At 40.1% G+C, this 25,373-nt stretch overlaps 1 protein-coding gene across 2 annotated transcripts in view; it reads left to right on the top strand.

Annotated features, from left to right (window-relative positions):
- Positions 1-25,373, top strand: part of trip4 (thyroid hormone receptor interactor 4) — a 301,289-nt gene that overhangs the window by 230,674 nt on the left and 45,242 nt on the right. The window contains exons 2-12 of one of the 2 annotated variants that reach the window (XM_079339406.1): positions 1,397-1,540; positions 2,688-2,869; positions 3,035-3,165; positions 3,338-3,556; positions 3,645-3,723; positions 3,813-3,918; positions 4,001-4,216; positions 4,329-4,458; positions 5,004-5,197; positions 5,331-5,455; positions 5,594-5,685. In XM_079339406.1, the coding sequence (XP_079195532.1) occupies positions 1,461-1,540; positions 2,688-2,869; positions 3,035-3,165; positions 3,338-3,556; positions 3,645-3,723; positions 3,813-3,918; positions 4,001-4,216; positions 4,329-4,458; positions 5,004-5,197; positions 5,331-5,455; positions 5,594-5,685 (1,554 nt within the window). In that variant the 5' untranslated portion in view covers positions 1,397-1,460. Of the gene's footprint in view, positions 1-1,325; positions 1,541-2,687; positions 2,870-3,034; positions 3,166-3,337; positions 3,557-3,644; positions 3,724-3,812; positions 3,919-4,000; positions 4,217-4,328; positions 4,459-5,003; positions 5,198-5,330; positions 5,456-5,593; positions 5,686-25,373 lie in introns of those variants that run through there. The other variant, XM_079339405.1, reaches the window with a different exon arrangement.

Below are 25,373 nucleotides of genomic sequence, written 5' to 3'. Positions count from 1 at the left end.
TCAGATTGTCCGTGACCTCCAATTAAAGTTTGCCTTTTAAACTTGGTGAAATAACCAGCTTTAGTCCTTCATATTAAACAATGTAATAGACTACTTGAGGGACACTCTAAATCAATCTGTAATTTAAAACAACTAATAACTAAAACCTTGAAGCGTTCTTTACATGGCTTCATTTCCTAATCTCTAAGGAACACACGTGGTTTATTATGTGATATTATATGTGTATGATTGTTCTGTTCAGTATATCATATATAACATCTGTGCCACCGTGTATTGAAATGTATGTGTTGTATCACATGAAGTGCATATCTATGGATACACATTATTTAGTTATCAGCATTACTGAACATTCAATCAATTTAACAGAGTTATACTTGGTCTTACTGATTGTCTCTTACTAACTTTTATTGTGACATAATGTGAAAATGTGACTCAAACAATCACTGTGAAGTCATCATAGTTTTTCAGTGTGCTATTTTAAATGTATGATGTTTTGTTTCGTCTCTTAACATTTGTTTGACAAATAAATGTATTGTTCCCAAGCTGGCAGCATGTAAAGAGTGTTTTCTTGCATACTTATATTGTATGTGTTGCGTATCAGACTACGGCCTCATCCACATATTCGTACTTTGACTACCAACGACAACCATGAGCCCTTTGTGCATACAGAAACTGAAAACACAAATAGCCTCCATAATAAAACGTGTGGATAATACACATGTACTCTGTAGAACTGTGTGAAGGATGAATCAAGTGCATGCCTCCGTCCTATTTTATTGGAGTTAAAGTCCAGAATTACAAATATAACTTCACTATTGCTTGAATAAAAAAGTCCCTGATTTGACAGTAAGAAAATATAGCCCTTGGAGAATAATGCATGCAACTTTCCAATAATCTTTAAACATATGAGGGCTCATCACCCTTTTATTATTTTATTTATTTAGATAGCCTACTGAAAAATGTAATCTCTTAAATGACAGGTCTAGGTAGAAAAGCTTTTATTAGATGTAATGTATGAAAAGGAGCTAGTTTGGAATTTGTATTCCTCTGTTAAGTTTGAGAATCCAGCTATTGTACATCTTCTCTGCAGGCATTTAAATGTCCTCGCATTACAAGACTGCCATCTAGTGACATTTTACAGACGCATCCAGTTACACCTATATTCATATGACTCTGTATGTTAAAAAACAGTTGCGTGAAGACCGTGAGAAAATAATATTAAAATAACTGTTTGGGGTTTGTTTTTTTTTCACTTTGAAGTGTCCTGAAGTCGTCCGATGTATCAGGCGGAACTTTAACGCACAACACGGGTGTGTTCAGGATGAAATTGTCCGCCGCGCCATTTGTGGGCGTCATTATTATTCCGCCGACTGGAAACACATCCACTCAGTTTCCATTTGACACGACACCGGTATCTCTGGTTTGAGCATTTTTTTTTTAAAACACTTCCACTCGTGATAATGTCGGAGGCTTTGCTGCAGTGGTGTGTGGAGCAGCTCCACCACAAGTTCGGCTTGGAGGCATGTGAAGACATCGTCCAGTAAGACATGAAAAGTTTGATTTGAATGTTAAAGCTCGAGCTAACATGCGACACATACGCCTGTCATGGTTGTTACTGTGTTTTTAGGTACCTTTTGGTTTTCCAGTTTAATGTAAACAAAGAAGTATAGTCGTCTCCCGTGTGTCCTCTGAATCAGCTGGTTTAGTAAGTTTGACAGAATAACTGATTTCAGGTGAATCAGCTGTTTATGAGCAAACTGAAAGCAGGTTTCTCATTTTTCACATCCAGGTTGATGGGAACTTGTATCTTTGCTTTTTACATAAATATCACATAAATCTGTGTAAATGTATCTTTGAAATCATGCAGCTTATAAACTTGTGTAAAATGTATGTATGTATATGTATGTATGTATATTTATATGTATGTGTGTATATATATATATATATATATATATATATATGTGTGTGTGTGTGTATATATATATATATATATATATATATAGAGAGAGAGAGAGAGAGAGAGAGAGAGAGAGAGAGAGAGAGAGAGAGAGAAGAGGACATATTAGAGCCATCTTTTCACCTTTTAAATGAAACATCAGATACAACATGAATGAAGCAGCAGAGGGGGTTTGTATAAAACCAGCTCTCTCAGAATGCTCCGTTATGGTGTGGGAGGGTAATTTATTACCAGAATCCAACTTGTAATGTCACAAACTGAGAAATTTTGAAACTGAGCTTTTTTTTCTCTGTGTGTGGTAAGACCTAAGCAGACCACAAACAAAAGACTGGATGGATTTTTTTGGCTCGATAGACACACTATACTCTACACTTTATAAATAATTACAATTTGCGAATTAGAAATGATGTTCAAAGACAACATGCCCTTTTTTCAAGTGTTTCTGTTGCACTTAAACATTTACATCTTAAATGCAAGCATCTAAAAAACACAAATAGCTGATTCATTCAACCAAAGACAAAGTTAAGGATGGGGGATTAATTTATCTAATATTCATATCAGCAGCCACTGACTTAATCATGTTGAAATATCAATCAATAGAATTCCAGAAATAGCTTGTCATCTCTTGTATCGTAATAAAGTCATGATTAGTCAATGTTGGATGCCTCACAGTAATAGCACAGCAGATTGTTGAATTGTTATTTTTTTCTCTAATCTTTTCAACATTTAGATACATTCTATCCATCGAAAAAGCCGAGGAGATAGAGGAATATGTTGGAGACCTCCTGCAGGGCACGGATGGGAGAAAAGGGATCTTTATAGACGAGCTCCTCCACAGATGGAAAAAGACTCAAAATCAGACCTCTGACGCGCCAGGGGCTTTCCTTCTCAAGGACTCATTTGCATCAGCAGGTATGCAGAACATGTCTAATGTGTTGAATTATTTTTGTAGAGTCAACTCTTTGTAAGATACAAGTGCATGAGAAATGATTGCCTGATTCTTAATAAATGTCTTTCAGTATTCAGAATTTCTTTGATTTCTGAGTATTTGCTGAAGAAAACACGACTGTTTCCTAGATTCACAAGACATGTCCAAAGACACCCAGAAGAAGTCTAAACGCAAGGGCCGTAACAAACAGGAGCTGTTGACTGTGAGCCAAGCAGAACCTGAGCCTGAGGCAGTCAAAACCCCAATAGATCAAATGAGGGTAAGCCAAAACATTTGCTCTCTCCTAACCTCCTTTATGAAGGTAATATGCTGTGAGAACGTCCATGACTCACTACTCACAAGTGCTCATGTTTAGGATCAATTTTGTTTTTCTTCAGTATGCTAATATTCCTACCTCGTTGATTTGATTTCTTCTTCCCTTGTGTCCTCAGGCCCAAGAAAACAGCAATACTTCCTCAACAAAGAAGAAAAATAAGTTTGTCAATTTGTATAATACGGAGGGACAGGACAGGCTGTCTGTCTTACTGCCTGGTCGACATGCCTGTGAGTGCCTTGCCCAGAAGCACAGACTTATCAACAACTGCATCAGCTGTGGCCGCATTGTGTGTGAGCAAGAGGGCTCGGGACCCTGCCTCTTCTGTGGGAGCCTGGTACTGAAGTCTTAAAGAGTCTTTAGATTCCATTCTTTTCAACTAGTCCTTGTGATGTTGACTCTCCTGTTTTTTTCTTCTGCTTCAGGTCTGCACAAAAGAGGAGCAGGAGATCCTGCAACGAGACTCCAACAAAAGCCAGAAACTAAGAAAGAAGCTCATGGGAGGTGAGAGTAAAAACTAGTCAGAGTTATTAAACACCAAGAATAAGAATGAAGAGGTTGATGCTATGAGCTGCCTTTAATTTTGGTGACAGAGGCTGGAGAAAGGGATTATCTTCCACATCAGGAGGCCCTGGTAAAGGCTGGCTTAGAGAAAGCCGTTCAACACAAAGAAAAACTGCTGGAATATGACAGGAACAGGTATATAACAATTTTAACCGCACATATCAATTGGTAGAAGGAAATCGTGAATGTTTTCATTTACGGCCCCTTTCAATCCCAGTGTGAGGAGAACTCAGGTTCTGGATGATGAGTCCGACTACTTTGCCACTGAATCCAATCAGTGGTTGTCACCTGGCGAGCGAGAGAAGCTGAAGAAAAAGGAAGAGGAGCTGAGAGAACTCCGCCATGCATCTCGCAAGGACAGGAAGATTACGTTGGACTTTGCCGGTAGACAAGTGTTAGATGAAGGAAGCGGCCTCAACGAGTACTACAACAAGTACGATCATTGTACACTTTTTTTAGTGAAGGCTCCAAGGGCCGATTTCCGTCTATCTGTGACGTGTATGTGTAGTGATGCTGAGTAGCTCCTCCTTTTGTTTTACTTGCAGGTTGGATGAGACGCTTAAAGCGATGAACAGTGACTCCAAGTCAAAGTCGGCAACATATTCTGAAAAGAAAGGTGGAAGGCAGACCCTCTGCGATCTGGTCAACCCCAACATCATGCAGTCTGCACCAGAGGTTGGTTATTTTATGCATTTTATTGTGTCACATTTTGCGACTTTTAATGTTTTTGTTGGAGTGTACAGAGTCAGAAATCAAGAGAGAGAAAGACCTGAAAGGAGCCACAGGCTGGATTTGAACCATGATTGCCCGCTAAACACTAGACTACCAATGGCCCTATATATGATTTATTTATTTATTTATTTTTTAAATATTTGCAGATGGTATTTTTTTCTTCATGGAAAGTCTTAGTTATTTTTTATGTATTTAGGATCCACATTAGTTTTAACCACAGTAAACTCTTATTGATTTTCTCTTAAATTTAAACAACGCATTGGAATATAAATGTAACAGAAATAAATAGTTCCCAGTAAATGGTTAACACTGTTAATTTGTGTATATACCATGAACATACTGTAACATTGGTGGCCTGTCAATGGGAGGCTTGTAGAAGTAACAGATACAAATAAAGAAAAAGATACCACACATAACCTGTTCTGTGTTATGAATGCAAGTGGATAGTGTAATGACGATCTGATCAGTAAAATGAATACACTTTCTAGTGGGTGGATGTTGGAGGAAGTGAAAACCAGAGGAGAAACGTGGAGCAGGTCAAGAGTTCAGTCCAGCACAAAGGAGGAGGAGAACGGTCCAAGCTGCGGCTCCAGGATAAAGAGCTGCAGGAGATGTCTGACGGAGGCTGGTGCCTCAGCATGCACCAACCGTGGGCATCGCTGCTGGTGAAAGGTATCAAGAGGTAAAGAGGAAATGAACTGAATAAATTGAGCTTTGAAGACGAATATAATGTCAGTATTCTCAAATAAATCTTTTCTCTGTCAGGCAAATGGAAGCAGAGCTAACATTGCCTCTTATGTGTTGTGGGTGTTTAGGGTGGAAGGAAGAACGTGGTACACATCTCACCGAGGTCGTCTTTGGATTGCTGCTGCAGCCAAGAAGCCCACCCCTCAGGAGATAAGTGAGGTGGAATCGATGTACCGCCACATCTTCAAGAAAGGTAAATGTAACTCATTCAACAAATACGGCTGTAAATCCAAGAGATGACTTACCTCTATTCTATTACAATCTGGGAACTATTCTACCTACAAATACTTCTAAGTGTTGGTCTATCTTTGATTGCTCCTTTTTTCTGCAGAGCCCAGATTTCCCAAAGATTACCCCACTGGTTGCCTTTTGGGCTGCGTCAATGTGACCGACTGCTTGCCTCAGGAACAGTTCAGAGAGCAGGTCAGTGAACGTTTCCCCATCACAGAAATTTGAGTTTAGTCGAGCGGCAACCTCAGGCGTTAAAAAACGACATTGATGCAGAAGTGCTTTATTTTCATGGGTTGATTGTCAGTGTTTCGTTGTTCTGTGATCCAGGACTTAGCAACAAAACATTAAACTAATGAGTAGTTTTCGTCTGATTGACTTTTTGGACTGTTTGATGCTTTAAGCATTTTTTGTTGTTTTTTTGTGGAGCCGTAAACTTTCTCAGCCACCTTGTCTTTGGGTCTTTTTTTCGCTCTCTGTTTGTTGAAGTGAAATTATTGTTTGCTGTAACTAAAAAAACTCAAATTACATTAAAAACAAATGTTATCATAAAACAGTATTACTATCACAGTTCAGTTATAGATTTTGCATTAGGATATAATGGGCATCATTTTCTCTTTACTTTTGTGGATGAACATATAGTACATATTATTCATGGTAAAGTTCCTGCAATATCATCCTTTACCAGCAGAGGTCAGACAGCACCTTCTTATCAGTACCTTCATTTCCGTTTACAGTACTTTCCACTAGAGGCAGTATGCACCACTGGGCAAACCTCTGACACATTAATCCAGTGCCTCGTAAAACCAGTTACCCTCCCACCAGTATGGTTATGGTCACATGTTACATCAGCCTCCACCTATTGTTTATCCAGCATATGTTTGTAGCAATTATTTGGTCTATAAGGAGCACTCTCTCTTCACTCATCAAATAATAGAGTTACAGTCTTTCCCTCTTTTTCCTTTGTTGTCTTCATTTTCACACTTTAAGGGAGATCCTGCTCTGAGCCCAGTGTTAGGACTGCTCTGGTTTCACTTTGTGTTATGTGGCAGTGTGCTACCTTTCTGGACTCAAAGTGTTCACATGAGCTTTAACGCCCAGATCCCTTCAATAAATCTGCAGTTTTACAAAGTATTCACTGGAAAATACTCCCCAGTCCCCATGAAGTCATCATTTATATACAGAGTCGCTCTCCCATTCTCCGTCAATGGAACATATTTAGACTTAATGACATTGCCATCCTCTACTCTACTCTGCTGTTGTGCCTCCGGCTTTGAAAGAGACTGCTTCATCTGAGGCTCTCAAGTATGGTCTCCCCTTTTTCTTATTTTTGTATTCTTCGTATTCTTAGCTGAAAAAAATCATTTTCATTCTCAATTTCTCTGAAAATGAGTGACTTGTTTTAATCATTTATGAACTACGGTTCACAATAACATTCACTGTTTCCAGCTTCTGAAGTCAGAATATTTGATGGTTAGTCTTCTCTGATTGGACTGAAATAAGGAATTAAAAGAAGCGCCTTTTTCATTTAACGGGAGAGTCATTCTTTCATTCATGTTTCCCTCATTAATCAGAGTAGTATATCTTCAAGTAGGTTTTGAATAACAATCCACATGGCTTTCTCACGAGTTATCCCATTAACAAAAACTACATATATTGAGCATAGCCGACAGTGAAGCATAATAAGTAGGAAAATGTGTAAACAGCTACACGTGGCGCACACATGCCTTAAACATGCACAGAACAAACCCTCACAGACATGCATGGTCTCCCAATTAAAAAAACAGACGTGAAAAAAAGAGGTCCCCCTTTAGGATGATGAACATATGTTTACGTTCATCTGTGCTCAGTGTTTTCAATGCTTCTTTGGGCAACAGCGCCCCAACAGGGAAACGACTGCAATCACACTGGATCTGTGATTTCTAAATGCTTTTTGCATTTACAGTATTTTTTACGTTGTTTTTTAAAAAATCGTTTTTCTTCTATTGGGCACTCCTGATGATGAACATATTCATCATTCATCTGTGCACACACACAATTCATCTGTCATAAAGACAGTTGTCCTTTTTCTGAGGATCCCCGTGTTCGGGTAGGAAAATGGACACTGTAATGTGTGCTGCTACACAGTTTGCATTCTGACTGCTGGGACCTGTAAATCTAAAGGCTCTCCCCTTTTCGTACTCTGTCCTCATTCTCTACTCCACCACTCATTCCACCCAGGGCTGTAAAATCATGTTTGCAGGCAGTGTGACTGCCCTTTCATCCTGTGAAAGGGTGTGTGTGTGTGTGTGTGTGTGTGTGTGAATGTCTGTGGGTGCACTTGCACAGAGCAGCCATAAATAACACCCCCACCCCACAGAAGGCCCCTCAGAAAAAGAAAAAAAAAGGAAAGGCAGATGTAGGAAACAGTGAAGCAACCAGAGAGGAACAACAGCACCAAAGGCCTGATGATGGGGCTGAACAGTTGCTTATTCTAGTCACCATTTTGGAGAAAGCAGAGACTATTAGCTGTGTAGCCTTTAGCAATGCGAGCTTACTTCTTTTCATCTAAGCACAAGAGTTCACGTTGTGCTTGTGAAAAGCAGCACACAGCTGAGCTCCTGGGCTGGGAGAGTGGGTGAGGTGTAGGATTTACTGTCCTATGTGCTGGCAGTTGTGGGTGGCTAACAGAGGGGGGTGGTGAGAGACAAACAGCCATTATACTCTCGGCTTTTCTAAATCTGCCCTCAGTGATGTGTTGGGTATTTTGAGAAAGTGGAATGTGGGTAGATCAGGAGTGCCCAATAGAACAAAAACTATTAAAAAAAAAAACAACATAAGATACTGTAAATGCAAAACGCATTTAGAAGTCACAGATCCAGTGTGATTGCAGTCGTTCCCCTGTTGGGGCGCTGTTGTCCAAAGAAGGATTGAAACACTGATTCCCTGCTGACAGATAGTGCAGAGAGACCACCCCAGGCAGAACAGGATTTCCATCTGCTTGAGTTGGACCAATTCTTTCCCTCATTAGAAATTGACTGGTGTATTGATCCATTCCCCCCCCACCCACCCACCATAATCTCTCACTCCTCCCAACACCCTGGCCCCCCTTACTACCTATAATTGGCCAGCCATTATGATCCACGCTGTGTCTCTCCACCTCTACCCCCCAGTGCTCACTCAGCAATGGGTGGATATGTACGCCTGACCTTCCTACTGCAGAGAAACAGAGGGGGGAGGGGGGAAAAAAGAGAGGTATGAACAGAGTGAAAATGGGATTTTTTTTTTACTGGAAGAGGCAGAGAGAGATAATTAAAATGAATGAGCAGAAAGCTTCAGCCAAACTAAGCAGGTTAGTGCATGGTGGATATGCTGCAGATGGTTTACTTCACACATACAAATGACACTCCACTGCGCAGTATTTTGTTTTTTTAAATTACACATAAAATGAAGTCAAACAACATAACTGTATTTTAAGTGGCAGCTGTATCTACACATGCAAAGACTGATGCTCAGGCTTGAAACGGTGCACACCCCACACAGAGCTGGAAACGCACCATCAACGCACTCCTGTGGAGACAAAATGGATTGGATCAATCCTCACTCTTAATAGGGTTTAATTAATTTCTCTTTACCAAACACAATATCACCAAGCCTGCAAAGCTTGTGAATACAAGTCCGAGGTAAACTCAATGCAGGGAGCAACAAACCTTTGAATGTTCTGTGTTCTATTGATTCACGTGAAATCACAACAGAGGTACGAAAGCAGGGTGGGCTCGGTCAGAATAAGCGTTTTTGTAACATGGACATGTATTATCTAATCAATAGACCGTTTGGAAAAGCTGTTGATGCAATGTTGTCACAGTGATATAGTCAGGAAGTTTCAATATTCACAGAGGTTTTTGAATGGTAATGCAGTGCTTGGTGCCCTTTTGTTTCCCAGATAAGCATATTAGATAACATTCAGGTCTGAGCCGTACACACACATAAGACAGTGTGTAGCAGTGGTCCCCATGTCGTCTACGCAGGTTTTATGTTTCATAGATCATTAAGTAACCATCACGTTGTAGGCCTTTTATATAAACCGGCTGTGTTTTTATTTAAAATGGAAACAGAACGAAGAGCGATTCTTACTGAGGGTATTCCACGATGTAATTGAAGCGAAGCGCAGGTGTAAACAATGAAATGAGTGATTGCTTCTATTTGGCTTCATCACCTCTGGGGTCATCGTATTATGTACGCTGGATCACTGTCACACAGTCATGGAGACGCGTCTGTAAAGCAGTTGACGCTATTAGTAGCTCCTCTACTTTTCTGCTATCATAGACCAAATGTCTCCTCGGGAAAAGGCATTCAAAGGGATTAGAAAGCAGTGACATTAAAAGCACTGTAAAAGCAGTTGGAATCAATTCAAGCAAAACCTTTATAAAAGGAAATGGGACTTGTGAAAACAGTGAACAAAACAGGGCACAAGTAGACTTACTGGCCTGCCTTGCTGAAAACAGCAATGTGAAGGAAATCCTTCAGCAACATTTCTCATGCAGAGTTTCCATCCACTCATTTGAAATATTACAAGTCATCTCTTTGTGACTTTGCATGACTCCGTAGTAAACGCAGAAACAGTTAGTTTTTTAATGTTTTCATCATAATGTTTTGTTGATTCCTTCTGCATTGAGTTGGCAATTATTCATTACCAAACAACTTTGTCCTTACATGAGTGATATATAATCTGCCTGCAGTGTAGCTGTGTAACACTTTCATCTGCATATAGTTTAAAGTGTATGCTTGTAGCAGTACAAGCATAAACAGTACTGTGTGTAAACAGTTTATCAATGTAAAAGTATTGTCAGCATAAGTGATTTGTATAACACCGTATCATCTGCATAGAGTGCATTTGTTATTATCATTACCACCAAATGTACAGACTATAACAACCCTGTCTCCAAACAGTGTATCTATTGTATGCAAGTGAGAGTATCATCTGCATACAGTTAATGTATGCACAAGTTTCATATGTGTACTGTAAGCATGCAACAGCGTTTAAGGATCCAACAATAGTGTATGCTTACACATCGTCAAGTGATTACCAGCCATAACAGTGCGCTTTAAGGATTTTCCCAGACATGATCTGAGGTGATTGCTTTCTTAACATCTTATGAAAAAATATGTTATTTTTGAATAGCTTATTACAATTACTAAAACATAATCCGACTATATCATGCTTATTCTTGAATTATCCCGCAGTAATCTCAAAAGCTTTACATCACTCTTGGCCCTGATAATCAATCGTTGTCTTGATTGGTTTGAAGACCAACGTTTCGTTGTAGAAGTGCACCAAACTGTCTGGAGTTTTCATTCAAATCCTGAGTGAGTGTTTGCTCTCCAACTATCTCAATCTACATGTATGTCTTTGCGTCAGTGCTCCCATACCTGCTGTTTATGCTACTTTTATCTTTTCAGCTCAACACCCTGCTTCTCAAGAAAGTCCTTTATGGTGCTCCTCATTGATGCTTTCAGCTTTACTTTAAAGAATTTAACCCTATCCAAGCTGAGTCTAATGTACAGTACAAAGACTCCAGCTCAGTACATATATGCACATCAGCTCATGTCAGATTGCTAAAACTCTTGGCTTACCACATCACACAGCTACAAGCCGAGCCACTTATCTGTTAAAAGAAGTGCTGCTTTCTGTGGAATTCCATTTGAGCAAGCTTTCCCTTTGACCTCCAGAGTGGAGCTCCTGTGCTTGTTAGGCCGGCTGGAGGCTCGGACTGATGCCTGCGTTTCCTTGTGTGGTAATGTGATATTTATATGCTGAAAGCCTTCCTGCCAGCATGCCACACACACACGCACACACACACGCATACACACACACACACACACACACACACACACACACACACACACACACACACACACACACACACACACACACACACACACACACACACACACACACACACACACACACACACACACACACACACTCTAAAGGACACATTGGACACATTCCAAAGGAAGGTTAGTCAGACATAGCTTTATTTTTTTCTTCCACCTCTTTCTCAGTAGCATTGGGTGAATCCTCAGCAGTGGCTGCTCCCCTCACTTCCTGCTCCCCTCCCCCTTCATCATTCTATCTCCCTACTTCCCCCCACTTTCTCTCTGACAGTATGTTTTACAGGTCAGGGCTGTGAAGCTGTACGGGGCTGTGGAGAATTCAGATCATGCTCAGTGAACAGACGTGCACCCTTACACGCCACTTTGCATTTTTCTTTTATATTTTCTCTCCCTTTCTCCCTCTCTCTCTCTCTCTCTCTCTCTCTCTCTCTCTCTCTCTCAGACACACACCATCACACTCACATTCCTCCCCTTCCTTCCTTCTCCTTGCTGGGCAGTTTGCCATGGCAGAGAGAGGTCAGACATCATGTGATTCTGCAGTGGTGTGTAGAATGCATTCAGCCCAGGGTCCCCAGGCACTGGATGACAACCAACCAAAAACCTCAGTCACAGGTTTCCAACTGCATGAAAAATACATAAAACCATCTGCAGGACTCCAAACGGCCTGCTACACTGTTTCCAATTCCTCTGCTTTGCTAAGCCCTCTTCATTTATTGTCACACGGTTTCTGCTGTTAAGCCCTCTTTGTCATCTCTACTTCTCTTCCATTTTGTGATGCTCACTGTTACAGTGCTTGTTCCTCGTGCTGTATTTGCTGATCACAGAGACTCCGAGTGAAGATAAAAGCGACGTGAGTCATTCGGAGAGCTTCTTTTTGATGGTTTAAAAGGCAGCGGTGTTGATGAAAATGAGTCGCATTCAAAGAGAGGTAAATGGAGAGCAAGCGGTGTGAAGTATGAGACTGAATGCTGAACAGGTTTGTTTCTTTGTCTGTGATCCTGCATTGCTCTTTCAAATCAGATCTCATCAACTCTTAGTTATATTGACGCTGTTTCGTTTTTTTCCCGCCTCTTTACTCAACTGGAAATAATATTGTTAGTGTCAAAGTCATTATGTCGTCATTTCTCCGCTTACAGTCAATTAGAGAATGTACAAAGTCTGCGAGCTACTCATAATATCATAGTTTTGAACCCTATTTTTAATGTGACAGGAGAGGTTAGAAAAATGAGCAAGTTCCTCCTCTGTTGTTGGCAAATAAGAATTTGATTGAGAGTGAGTGAAGATTTTGGACAATGAGCTTGAAATTTGATTCTTTTATGTATTTTGCAATATTCTTTTCTAACATTAAGATGGATGGACTTTGACTGGCCCATAAGACTATAAATCAGAACTGCAACTTCAAAACAGCCTCTGTAGCATTCACCATTATGCTAAACAACTAGAACCGATGCACAACAGTACAAATACCCTTACAGCAGACGTGGTGAAGATAAACGCTAATACGTTTGCTAGTTTTCAGTACTGTAACATTTATGTGTTTGGGAAATGAAGTTTGCGAATGGCAATTAAAAAGGATAAATTAATAAATATTTGGGGCCAAGGACATCTCGTTTTGATGCCGTGGTATCAAAATGGGTACCAATAAGTTTGTTTTTTAAGTTCTGCTTGTATCCTATTAAAGATCAAAGTTTTAGTACCTAACAACCCTACTCGATGGCGTGTACTTATACTGTATGAAAAAAACATGAAGTGAATGTTGCAGCGCTGGAAGTAAAAGTGTTTCAGCCTCAACGTTGTAATGTGCATACAGTATGTGAAAATAGTCATGCTGCTTAACGTGCCTTGTCAAATGTGGTAAAACGCTGAATCTGTTTCTTCATTGTGAATTTTTCACTCAATATCATGCAGCCCGAGAATCAAGTGAAGAAAATCAAAGGGATTAAATGAAGTCAATGGACTGGAAAGCATACAGCCCACACTTAAAAGCCTGTGATTTTGTGGTTAAAGTATGTTTAGCTGTTCTGTTTTTGAAGAGGTATGTGTTTAATTCTGTCTGAAAAGCTCTGCAGACAAGTGTCTGATCCAAGCACATGTTACTGTGTAAGCCTGTATGTCGGTAGTTTATTTGAACAGTCTTCTGGTCGTCGGCTGGTGCTCTCTTAAAATAATAATGGCCTCCGCTGTGTTAAACAGTGTTTGCACAAAACAGGAAAAATAAAACCTCTGTAGATTTGTTGTGATGTATTTAGCGCCTTGCCAGAGGCAGACTAGAACCCCTCACAATTGGCTTTAATGAAGCGTAGAATCAATATGTGTGACATTTATCTCCCATCTCAACATCTGCTGTTTGTTTTTGATGGCCCAAAATGTCTCCTCATGAGGTCAGTGTCTGTGCCAGTTTTCTGTTTTGGAATGAGGAAATGAATGAAGGCTGTGCAGCGTAGTCGGTAAGTACTTTGCAGAGAGTCAGTGGGTGACTGTGTTTTCCTGCTGCGGCGTTATCAGGAAATGGAGGCGCTCTCAATTTAATCATTATTCTTTCTGCTTGTTTCCTTCCAAACTTGAGCACAGACATTACTGCACTCATTACATTTGGCTGATTTCTGAATGTTTTTGCCAAGTGTTCCCCAGGCATGCCGATGCAATTTCTTACTTTCACACATGCCTGCGTGTATTCATTTGAGAGAAGATCTTTATCCAGTCAGGCCCGGACCCAGCAGCAGTTCAACCACAAGTATCTTTCCTGAAGAGGGAAAACCGGAGAGACCGAGGGCGAGAGAGACTCTGTGCCTCTGCAGGGTCAGAGATTACAAACTCAATTGTACTTGGCTGGGTGACATGTCTGCTCAGCAACTTCCTGCTAGCGACATCAGAGGGGAGGAAAGTATGGAGAAAGAGGGGGGGTGGCGAGGGAAACTGTCCATGCTGCCAGTGCCATTAATCTTTCTGTCTTTGTGTGAAGCAAACTAAAAATAATGTGTGACTCCAATATCCTATGAAGCCAGTAGGTTTGACCTTTCCCCAGGATAATAACACTGTTAAAAGATCATAGGACCAATAAAGAATAGTTTAAAATGAATTGCGTAATACTTGGTTGAAAAGAAGTTCAGGGAGAATCTTCTCTGTAACTTGAAGGGATACTTCACCCATTTACATGAAGCTGTGTATCATTAGAAACATGGTAGTAGTGTTGAATGGTCGTGAATCCAGCCCTCATTTTGCCCTGAGACGAGAAAAATGTGTTTTTCTTTGCCTGGAAGTTTTCTTCATGTGATGCAAAAAGCGTCATATTGCATCACATGAAGAAAACTTCCAGGCAAAGAAAAACACATTTTTCTCGTCTCAGGGCAAAATGAGGGCTGGATTCACGACCATTCAACACTACTACCATGTTTCTAATGATACACAGCTTCATGCAAATGGATGAAGTATCCCTTTAACTATCTACTGTCATCTGAGTGGTCCAATCAGGTTTATTTGGCTGGATATTGATCTGTGATATTTATTTGCAGTTAGCCAATCATGCGTCTGATTCTTATTTGAAACCTTCAAAGTAGAAGTCACCCACGTCATGGATTCTTTACCAACCTTTTGTTTAACCAGTTATTTTTAGGCTCAGCCTAAAAATAGCTGTTCACACTCCCTGTTTTGCCAACATCCAAGCTAAGTGTTTTCAACTGCTGTCATGGGCAGTACATGTTTGTTTGATTATATACTGCTCCATACTGATTGGTATATTTTGGATATTTAAGGCAACCATTTAAGTACCAGATGGAATACAAATTTAAACGAAAGCACATTTTTCCTCGAATGCTACATTTTAAAAACCCATCCTTCAAACTGCTGTATTATCAGTAACAAATAGAAGCAGTTTTATTCAGATGAAAGTCAGACATATCTGAACGTTTCATTTACTTTGTTAGTTTTTCTTAGTATTTGAAATAGCTGTATGTCTATGGTGATCATTTTTTTTGAAGTTGGAGTGACGGGAAACATCGGGAAAATAATTTAAAGTCCCCATGAAACTTAAATTCAAGAGTATCAAGCTGCAGTATCATGACATATTTTGAACCAATCACAAGCTAGAAGGCGGGAATGAATTTGATTGGATTGTCAGCTTTGACAAAGCTTTTAAATTGGTCAATTAAGAGTGCAGGATGACATACACTTTTACAGGAAGAACAAACATGTTTTATATAGATAATGCTTTTGTAGTAAAGATCACTGTTTTGGTACCTTTCACTTCCCTTTGTCACCTTCCTCACTTCCTTTAGTTCACTTCCTGGTTTCTTCCTGGTTTCTCTGTCTCCGTTTCACCCGAGTCCTCCTTGTATGAAGAGCGCACTTTCTTGTACAGTTCAGCAGTCATGGTAAACTCCACTATGTGTGTATGTTGAGAAAAAAACATCATAACCATCTTATAACCACTTCAAGAAAATTTGACCCAACAGAAAATAGCTTTAGCCCAAATCCACAATGCATTAATAGAGAAATACTTTTCTCACCTGAGCAGCAGAATGTATTTTAGTTAATCACCTATTGAGGCTCATTTTAGTGCTTTCTTGGCTAAATTGACGTCTCCTCATTCTGCATGCTTTTGTTAATGAAGTTCAAGTTATTAAGTTCTCCACAGAAGAGTCTGTTGTAAAAGTATGTGTTCAAAAAATACAGTTTTAGACATGTATCCAAATTCAGAGTTGCATGTGTTCATTTGGACAATTTGCCATTGAGTAATTAAAGAGACCGGCTTAAATAAAATAACCACTGAGGATCAATAATGAATTTGCAGTCTTACTCCGCTGCCAGCGTCTACTCTTTATTTCTTGTGCTTTTGCCGTATTCAGCGAAAGTCCTTGAAGCACACACTCTTTTGCTTCGCTCCACTTGGCAGATATGCCATTAAATGCTTTTGCAGGCTCAGTCTGTGAAGTCGAATATTGATTCACAAGCAACATCATTTTCTTCCCTTTCGAATTTCTGGTGGTCAGTGTAGAAAGACCAACCTTTCAGCAATCAAGTGAATATTGCTGGCTCTTCACATATCTTCAAACTGTGCATTGACTGTGCTGAGTGTTTAAAGAACATAGGCATGTTGTCCGCAGATAACCCGGGTACATGGAAGAACTTTATTCCGTTTAAATTGAAAGTCTTTCTCTGGAGCTATTTCAACAGTTATATTGAGGTAGCATGTAATAATAGTGGAACAAAAGGAACTGAGTCATCCTTTCTTCTCACTTCAAGTTCAAATTGGCTTTTTAAGAAGCAATTTAGTGTTCATAGAAAGTTGGATAAAAATTACAAAAGGCAGAGAAGATGCTAAATATAAAGTCACATATGAATCTCTCTTTAACCAATCATCTTTTCTCAGTTATTAACTGAAAATGTTTGGGGGGAAAAAATATCATCTCATGTAAAATAGGAAGTTTGTTTAGTATGAGAGTTAGTGAGAGAAAACATTTGGAACAAAGTGTTCGTCTGGTCTTACTAAAGAATGAATGTGTGTGTTCGTTGTTGTCAATCACACGTGGACACAGTGACCTGTAAAAGTTCATATCTCTTCACATGAAGAGGCGATGTGAAAAGAACTGCGGGGGGAGACTTTTGGCATTTGAAGAGTTCAGAGGATGCTGTCCTTTGGAAACCAAATGTTCAGCATTATATGAAAGTTATTGAGTCGCTTTGATGTGAGATACGGCTAACTACCTCCATATCTCTCATGATCAAGCCTTACTTCCAAAACCAAGACAAAGACAAATAAAACCAAGACAACATGAAAGGATAATGCAGTTAGATGGGGACCAGTGGCCAAATCTTCCACAATAGTAAAGACAACTTGTCAATTGTCGATCAATAAAGTACATCTATCTACCTATCTATGTCATCTACAATGTCACTGGCATGTGGATCTTTGTAACGAAGCTTGATTGTGTTTTGTAACAGAGATGGCTCGTGTGCCACGAGGAGAAATACTGCAGACAAAACTATCGACTGGATACGTGATTGTCGCTGTCACACAGGAAGTGCCGATTCTTTTAACCAATCAACAGACTTCTGTGTTTAACTCCACCTTTTAGGGTTGGATCCGGGTAGCAAAAAGTAGGACTGTTCGGGTCAGTAATTTGGGGACCTTTCTCGGCTTTAGTCAATGAAAATGCCACAAACGTGTGATGAACTGAGACGAACCGAACTAAACCGTTTGGTGGACACGGGGCTGTCGACAGTCCTGACTCAGAGAAGCCTTCACAAATGATATACTCGATTTCTGCTTTATTTATATGTCAACTACCTCACATTCTTCCTTTACCGGCTGTTTTTCTTCAGAGAGACAAAGATTATTATTTACATATTTATTTAGAAATGGGCTGCTTCATCCTCTAGTCAAGATAACTTCATATTTGCCAAACACACGAGTAAATATTTATCTGAAAAGCCTGTTTCTTCTTTGTAATTAAAAAAGAAAAAACTGTTGATAGTGGGACTATTGTTTTTCATATCTACAATGGATCATCAGCTTGTAAACATGAATCTGGTATTTTTTCATCATTTTAAGCCTCAGGCATTAAATATTTTATCACGTAGCCATTAAGTGAGTATTTATCATCCTTCCGCAGGATTCTCGAGTCAGCTGGAAGCATTAACATCTTTGTCAAACCACTCACAGAGCTGACGCTCATATAATTAGCTACCTGGATACAGCTGTAATGATTTGCCAGGAGCAGTTGTCATTCCAGATGCCAACATTGAAGTTTGTTGGCTTGAAACCAGTGGGCTGCATTTTAAATCAAGGGTTCATTATTGATGAAGTTACTAAGAACAATGAGTGCTTATTCCGCATCATGTCATTGTGAAATGCATATGAGCTGGACTGATACAGCAGCAGCTTTAGTTTCTCAATGGAGCTCACTCACAGCTCTGTGAGCAGTTACGACCCTTCAAAGTCTGTTCGACCCACCCGAAAATTACATTTAAGCCCCCTTTGCAAAACTATATAAATATACATTTTAAAAGTGATGACTCTTATTCAACTCCTTTTGTTTAGCGTTTCAGTCTTTTGTTTCTGGGAACACATCAGTAGGATCATCTTATCTATTGTAAGCCCTTGGGCTTAGAGAAACCTAAAACTCGCCTTTGATAAGAATCAAGGGACAGCCGTCCTTCTGTGCTCTTTTTTTTTTTTTTTTTTTTTTTTCTTCTTTCCAAACTGTGCTTGTAGGAAGCCTCGAGAGAAGGAGGGTAGAGGCAGTTATTTCCCACAGAGGCTGAGTGAACACAGATGGGAGGGCTGTACCCCAGTGTCAGATTATCAAAGCAAATATTCACCTTAAGAGAGAGACATGTTCATAAAGTCCCCCGGTCCCTCTCAATTTCCACATTATGAAATCAAATGCCCACAGCAAAGTGGTTTGTTGCCTCGCTTAAAATACGAGTCTTTTCGCTGACAGCACCTGTGTTAAGGAGAGCTGGATTTGTGGCACTGATAAAACAAGAGTGTGGTGGAAAATAAGACTTTTTAATGCTTTAGATTCCCTGGAATTTTTCTTTGAAGTGAAGGTTTTAAAGCAGACATGGCAATTGTCTCCAGGGGTCCTTGCTGTGTGTGTGTGTGTGTGTGTGTGTGTGTGTGTGTGTGTGTGTGTGCACTGTAAATGTAGTGCTGTGGTCTGTTACTTCAACTCATTTATAATAACATGTACTTTCTTTTCAATACCTGGGATTTGTTGCTTCTAGGCTACTTTTTCTTAAATGCATTGCATTATATTTTCCCACTACATTTAAGCAACTCTCACATTTTTAGGATTGCTGCACTTGTCAAACAGAAGCTTAACTGTGAGTATAAGAGAAAACCATTTTCCTTGGAAAGTTCCAGCGGCTAGCGTGTTGAGTCTAAAAAGCTTCGACTGTTGAGAGGCAGACTTGTTTTCTTCTCGCCTGAGGGCCACTGCAGGAGGTGAAGTCATAAACATGGCTGGGAAATGGGAACTGGGCTTAGCAAGGAATTCTGTGTGAATCTCGCTGCAAAAACACATGACTTCAGTACACCTGTCAGCACTTCTGCTAGCTAAGAGGCTAATGTGTGGCTTGCTCTTTACCTACATGTTTTTTTGAATTGCTGGATTGTTTTTCTTGTGAGAAGTAGGAGCGGAAACTAATTTTAATTCATTTTTCCCTACCCAGTCTTCTGGGGGATTTGTAATGGGGGATAGTGGACTGGTGACAGACAGCCTCAAGTCTTACATGGAGAGAATACTAAAGCCATAGTTGCACACATGTAGAGTTGGCTCTCGTAAAAAATCAAAAAATAGCTCCATATAAAACCATAAAGGTATCTTTTTTGAATAGTTAATCTGTGTGTAGACCAAAGGCAAATGCATTTTTTTCACCCCATGCAAAGCATACAAGACATACTCAATGCATCATTGAACCTGAGCAAATACATTTGCATGACATTGTGCGACAGAATTCTATCAGATGTTAGGTGTTTACAACATCCTGATCCTGAAATAGAAAAAATATATATATAAGGTGGCCAGCTTTTATAAAGCAGGAATGTATACTTTTAAAAACGTGCATTATGATGCAGTTTGCAGGACTGCAATTGAAATGTTTAGACTGCTGCTCTGGCAGGATTCTCGCTGACATTTGACTCGCCGGACAAAAAGAAACTGTCACTGACAGCAGCCAAGACGAACAAGCACTCTGCAGCTGAAATAGATCGCCTGTAGGTACTTTTCCATGTGAAAGCCTGACTTATCTAATAGGTCATCCAACTGAGCAATGGTCAGCCTACAGTAGAGCTAATCCAGATTCAGTCACCAGTAAAGACAGTAAGTCACCAAGCTGTGTGCTCCTCAGGGTAACTCATGAACCCAAACACCACTGAGTTTGGTTTTCAGACATTTCTGGAAGAGTGAATTACAGGTCGTGATTTGTAGTCAACTAATCACAATCATCCTGCGAAGCTCTCGTAGTACATAAATGCATATCTTGATGTTGTAATGTAACACTGCAGTGATGATTTAATCATAAAGTGCAAAGTAAAACATGTACCGTAAATTCCGGACTATAAGCCGCTACTTTTTTCTCACACTTCGAGCACTGCGGCTTCTACTCCGGTGCGGCTAATGCATGGATTTTTTATGGGGGACAATGAGCTTCTGCCGCAAAAACATTTGACATCGTCACGTCGGATCTTAATATCAGTCATTTTGCGCTTCATGCACGCACCCTCATCATGGAAAACACACGGAGAAATGCATATGATGTAGCTTTCAAGTTAAAGGCGATCGACCTGGCTGTCAAAGAAGCTAACAGAGCTGCTGCACGTTAAGATGACACTGACAGCGACAACAGAGACTGAGGAAGTGAGTAATGAAGTCATTCTGAGGCAGTGAATGGATGGACTTTTTCTTGTGAAATATATTACGGTCATCTTTTTCATCAGCCGTGTTACAGACACCGTCGGCTAGGCTTCGTATTGTAACGGTTCATGTTGTAAAATCAGTAGTTGATAATGTGTTCATAATTCCGATTATGTGGAGAGTCAGTGAATGCACCAGCGAGAACGTGTTGAGTGGCTGTATGAGAGAACGCTGGGGGAGAGAGTTGGATTGTTACGGCAAGTTATGTGTTGCTCTCTGCTGTAAACGGCGTGGTCACGGCCGACAGTGACCAGGTTATTAAGTTATTATTTGAACGCTCTCGTCGTCCTTTAACGTCCGTACGGACGCTACAGTATTTGCGGATGTTACCGGTAGCCTACGTCTGTGTAAATAGCTCTTGTTATAGCGTGGACACCTGCGGCTTATAATCAAGTGCGGCTTATATATGTACAAATACATTTATTTACTTATTTTTAGCCGGTGCGGCTTATATCCAGGTGCGCTCAATAGTAGGGAATTTACGGTAGTTTTTTTGTTTGTTTTTTTTTTATTCCAGCACAAAACGAGTCATATGACTTTTTAGTCATACTGAAAAGGGGATCATTTCTTCGGGTGACAGAAACACTTCCTTTTTCTTTAGCTGTCGAGCCGACTGACAAGGTGGCAGTAATTGGAAAATCCTGGCCCCAGTGCTGAGCGTCTAATAATGAGACATGTGTCTGGTTGTGTTCAGCATATTAATAATGTAAAAATCAGGAGCCAGCGTTGGACACTCCTCGATAATTAATGTTCACTCTCCAACTTGACACCAGTTGATTGTGGAGGTGAAGGAGTGCATTAAATTTTTAATCATCACTGTGCAGCTCAGTTTGCCTTGAGCTCCAATGAAAGGGACAAAGTGAGCTGAAATAGCAGCATGTTTAGACCTTAAGTGTTTTAAATGCTTCGAGTTTAAACTTTGTGATCCAAAGCTTTTGTACAAACCTGCTGTGGATAAACGTTTGCGCAGAGTGTTCAGACATGTGATGGAAGATAACGTTTCAATTTTTGGTGCAGTAAAATATATTGCTGCAGTAATGTCTGGAGAACAACTAAAAACCTCATGTTAGGTCACTGTCTGCTCTGACACACACGGTGTAATTTGGGTGTTGGCCACAGTGACTCTAGTATCCTGTTCAAGTCGAGCTGCTTTTTTTTTTTTAGATCTGGAGCTGGTTAGTTACACAAAGTTCCTAATTACCTGTGCTTCTGATGCAGCCATATTATTATCATTATTATTTTTAACTTAAAATTGTACATATACATTGATTAAATTCTAAAGTTGCCAACCTCTGACACAAAAAAAAGATTTTTTAGTTGTAACATTTGTTGATTAATTGAAGTGATTTTAAACAGGACAGGCTTCTAAAACAATAACAGCACATGGTAAATTTAGCTCCGTAAATATCGTTGCACCATAGCTGCCATCTGAAGCATTACTTCCTGTTGTTGCTCTTTTTCCATTTGAAATGCTGTTCTCACTCACGCATGGACTCTGCTTTGCCGCCTTTCATGAAGTTAAGTTTCTCTTAATGAAACTCAACACTTCCTGCAGATGTTTCACAGTAAAGTGACATAAAAGGATTATTTCTCCTGAACTTGCTGGAAGGCTCTTAATGTGAAACAGATGGAGAAATGAGTTTGCATTAACAGCAAACAGCTGATGGGAGTTCATCAGAAAACAGAGTGGATTCTTACACAAGATCAAACTCGTATATAAAACAGGACACCAAAGATATAGGCCTGTCTGCAATAATAACTCCCAATGTCATGTCTTTTGCTGTGACCATTTAAAACAAATGGCATCTAAATAACAAAAATAGTCAAAGCTATGACTAAAGCCAGGAAACAATAGGAAAGTAAGGCTTGGTTAGGAGTCTATAGAGTGGATTTGATTCAGTTCAGCACTTGAATTTATTATGAAAGCACTGTTGTTATTGACCATTAACAAATTGAAATTGAATGAAATCATTAAAATCAATAACAAGAAAAAATAGCTCAGTTAATCATTGAAATGTTATGATACAGATGAGTTATAGCCATAAAAATTAAAAGCCAAAATAAGATTTATTTATTATACGAGTTTACTCCATGGAAGCCTTCTGCAGACATACCGCCATAGATTATTTCATACTCCATTTTTCTGTGTTGATGAGTCTTTTCGGGTTGATTTCTTAAAATTTCTACTTGTTTATGTTGACATATGGGGGTTGATCCCAGTTTTTTTTTCTATGTGAACAAGCTCAATTTTCAAGATTGAAATTAATCAGGCATTTTCAAAAATTTTAGATATACGCACAAGTTAATATCTCGAGAAAAGGACACATTTACTCTTTATCAAAGTACATCAAATGTATGGTTGTATGACCTCTTAGGGCCTCCGTACAACCGGACAATTGACAGGGGCAGCTAGTTTTGGTTTTAAAGACATTAGCATTGAAGCACACCTAGCAAACGGCAGTGTGATAGGTTGTCACAGTAGCTTGGATCATAACAGCTAAACGCAGCTAAAACACTTGTGTTAATTGATATTGTATTTTTACACTGCATTACATTTACGTACGTGGTTTTGTGGTCTGCATTTAAATTTGAAGACATTGTTTTGTATTGTGTTATATGATCCAGGCATGAGCGAGCAGTGTGTTTGTTTGCATGTCTGTGTGCTCTAGTTCCCATTTTGTGCAGCAATGGAAAAACAAATAGTGCACCAAGTGCGTGCAAAAAATGTGACAGGCAGTTACAGTGCAGTTTCCTGAGGGCAGCTGCGTCTGTGCGAGGGTTAATGAATGCCAGAAACAGGCTTGCGTTGTTTTGCTGAACACGATAGATTAAAGAACCATTGTGGAACCGTTGCTGCTGCATACATTTCCCCAACAACACCCTTTCACCTCCCACATGTAGCCCATAGCTCAGAGAACACCCATCTGTTTCTTCATTCCCAGGGTGAAACCAGCCTTGACAGAACTGGCTAAGCAGTATTTCAAAAGTGACGGGGAAGACACAGTCGGCTTTGTGTAGTTCCCTATCTATCAAAATCTCAGCCTCTGTGTTTCTCGCTCACCTTACCCTCTTATTATCAGTCTTTCTTACCGAATCATAATCCTCACTTCTACTCCCTGCTTCTCCCCTCTCTCTCCTGTTTCCCTTCTCTTCCTCCCCCCTCATTCCACCCTCCTCATTTTTAAAAGCCACATGCTCCCAGCCCGTCTGGCTCAGTTGCACCCTGCCAATGAAGGGCTTTTTATTGGGCTGAGATTGAGTGCAGCCAAGCAGGGCCTGGCTGGGGCCAGCCTCACAGTCCCCCCACACAGCCACCCCTCCCACTTCACAGACCACTCCACATGCCTGTTCTGGTCTGGCCCTGTCGCCCAGAAGGAGATTACTTGTCTCTGCTGCCCTTAATTGCAGACAGCAGCTGAAAGGAGCCAGAGAGAGAGAGAGAGAGAGAGAGAGAGATTGTAGAGAGAGGAGAGGGAACAGTGTTGGCTTGTTGAGTCGTTACTTGACAAGCTTGGACTCAACGGTTTGTGTTCCTGCTGTCACATCCTGGCTCTGTATTAGTGCATTTTATTGAGATGGATGTTGTTTTCAGCAAATGTTGGTTGAAACTCAAGGTATTTTGGACTGCACTTGAAACAAATAATGTAGAGAAAATTCACTCTTCAGCAGCGAGCAAGGTGTAGTAGAGGCAGGACAAAACATCGATACAGCTTTATATGATCAACCTGACTCGTCTGTTACTGTAACTACATTATAGAACCATGGGGGCCAAATCTCAATATTTGGATTATAAACATACGATGCTCTAAACAGATTTTCCTGCCAATTTGACTCACTGTGTCACTACTGCATGGCTCCTCATGTCCCGACGTGACAGAGGGTCATGTGAATGGAAGCGAACAGGTCACAGAAAGAGTCGACTGCAGAATGAATGTTTGAGCCTCTCAGTGGCACATCATAAAGTGTGAACACAGACCTCAGAACAACAAACCCAGAGGGAGTTTGACTTCACTTCTCTTGTAAGGAAGTCCTTACTTTAAGTTATATTTAGAGTGCTTATATGTGATATCTGCTATATTAATATTTAAAATGATACATAAACCTTTCAGGATGTGTGGGCCCTGCCATGTAAGCCAGTGTTATTTTTTATCATCGCCAAAGACTTTCCAGTTCCCCTCCATTCTTTTTTTTTTTTTTGCTTCTCCTAATGAACCTGTGAATTTCATATTGTTCTAGTTTGTTATTGTTGAATCCCCTCAGGCTTGATCCCATCAAACTAAACAGCGGTTTATTGCATTGGCAGTCTCTGAAGAAGCTGAGGAGCTGTAAGCACTTTTCAGATTGTAGATTTTAATTCAGCGTGGCTCAGCTTGTTCAAATGTTTTGAATCCATTTTTACAGCACGTTGCCTTTCTGAACTCCCACTGCAGCATGTATTAGCATAGCACGTATGTCTGATTAGCCTGCTAATAAAGAGATCATTTAGTTGAAATGGTTTGGATACATAATGTCACGTTGTCTGGCTAAAAGAGCAGCTGTAACGCACAGTACTTTAATTGTTTGGACTTTTTATGTCTTTAGGATAGA

Source organism: Symphodus melops, assembly GCF_947650265.1.
Source record: "Symphodus melops genome assembly, chromosome: 3".
Taxonomy (NCBI): domain Eukaryota; kingdom Metazoa; phylum Chordata; class Actinopteri; order Labriformes; family Labridae; genus Symphodus; species Symphodus melops.
The sequence above is the reverse complement of the archived record's forward strand: the minus strand, read 5'-3'. Positions and strand labels throughout refer to the sequence as shown.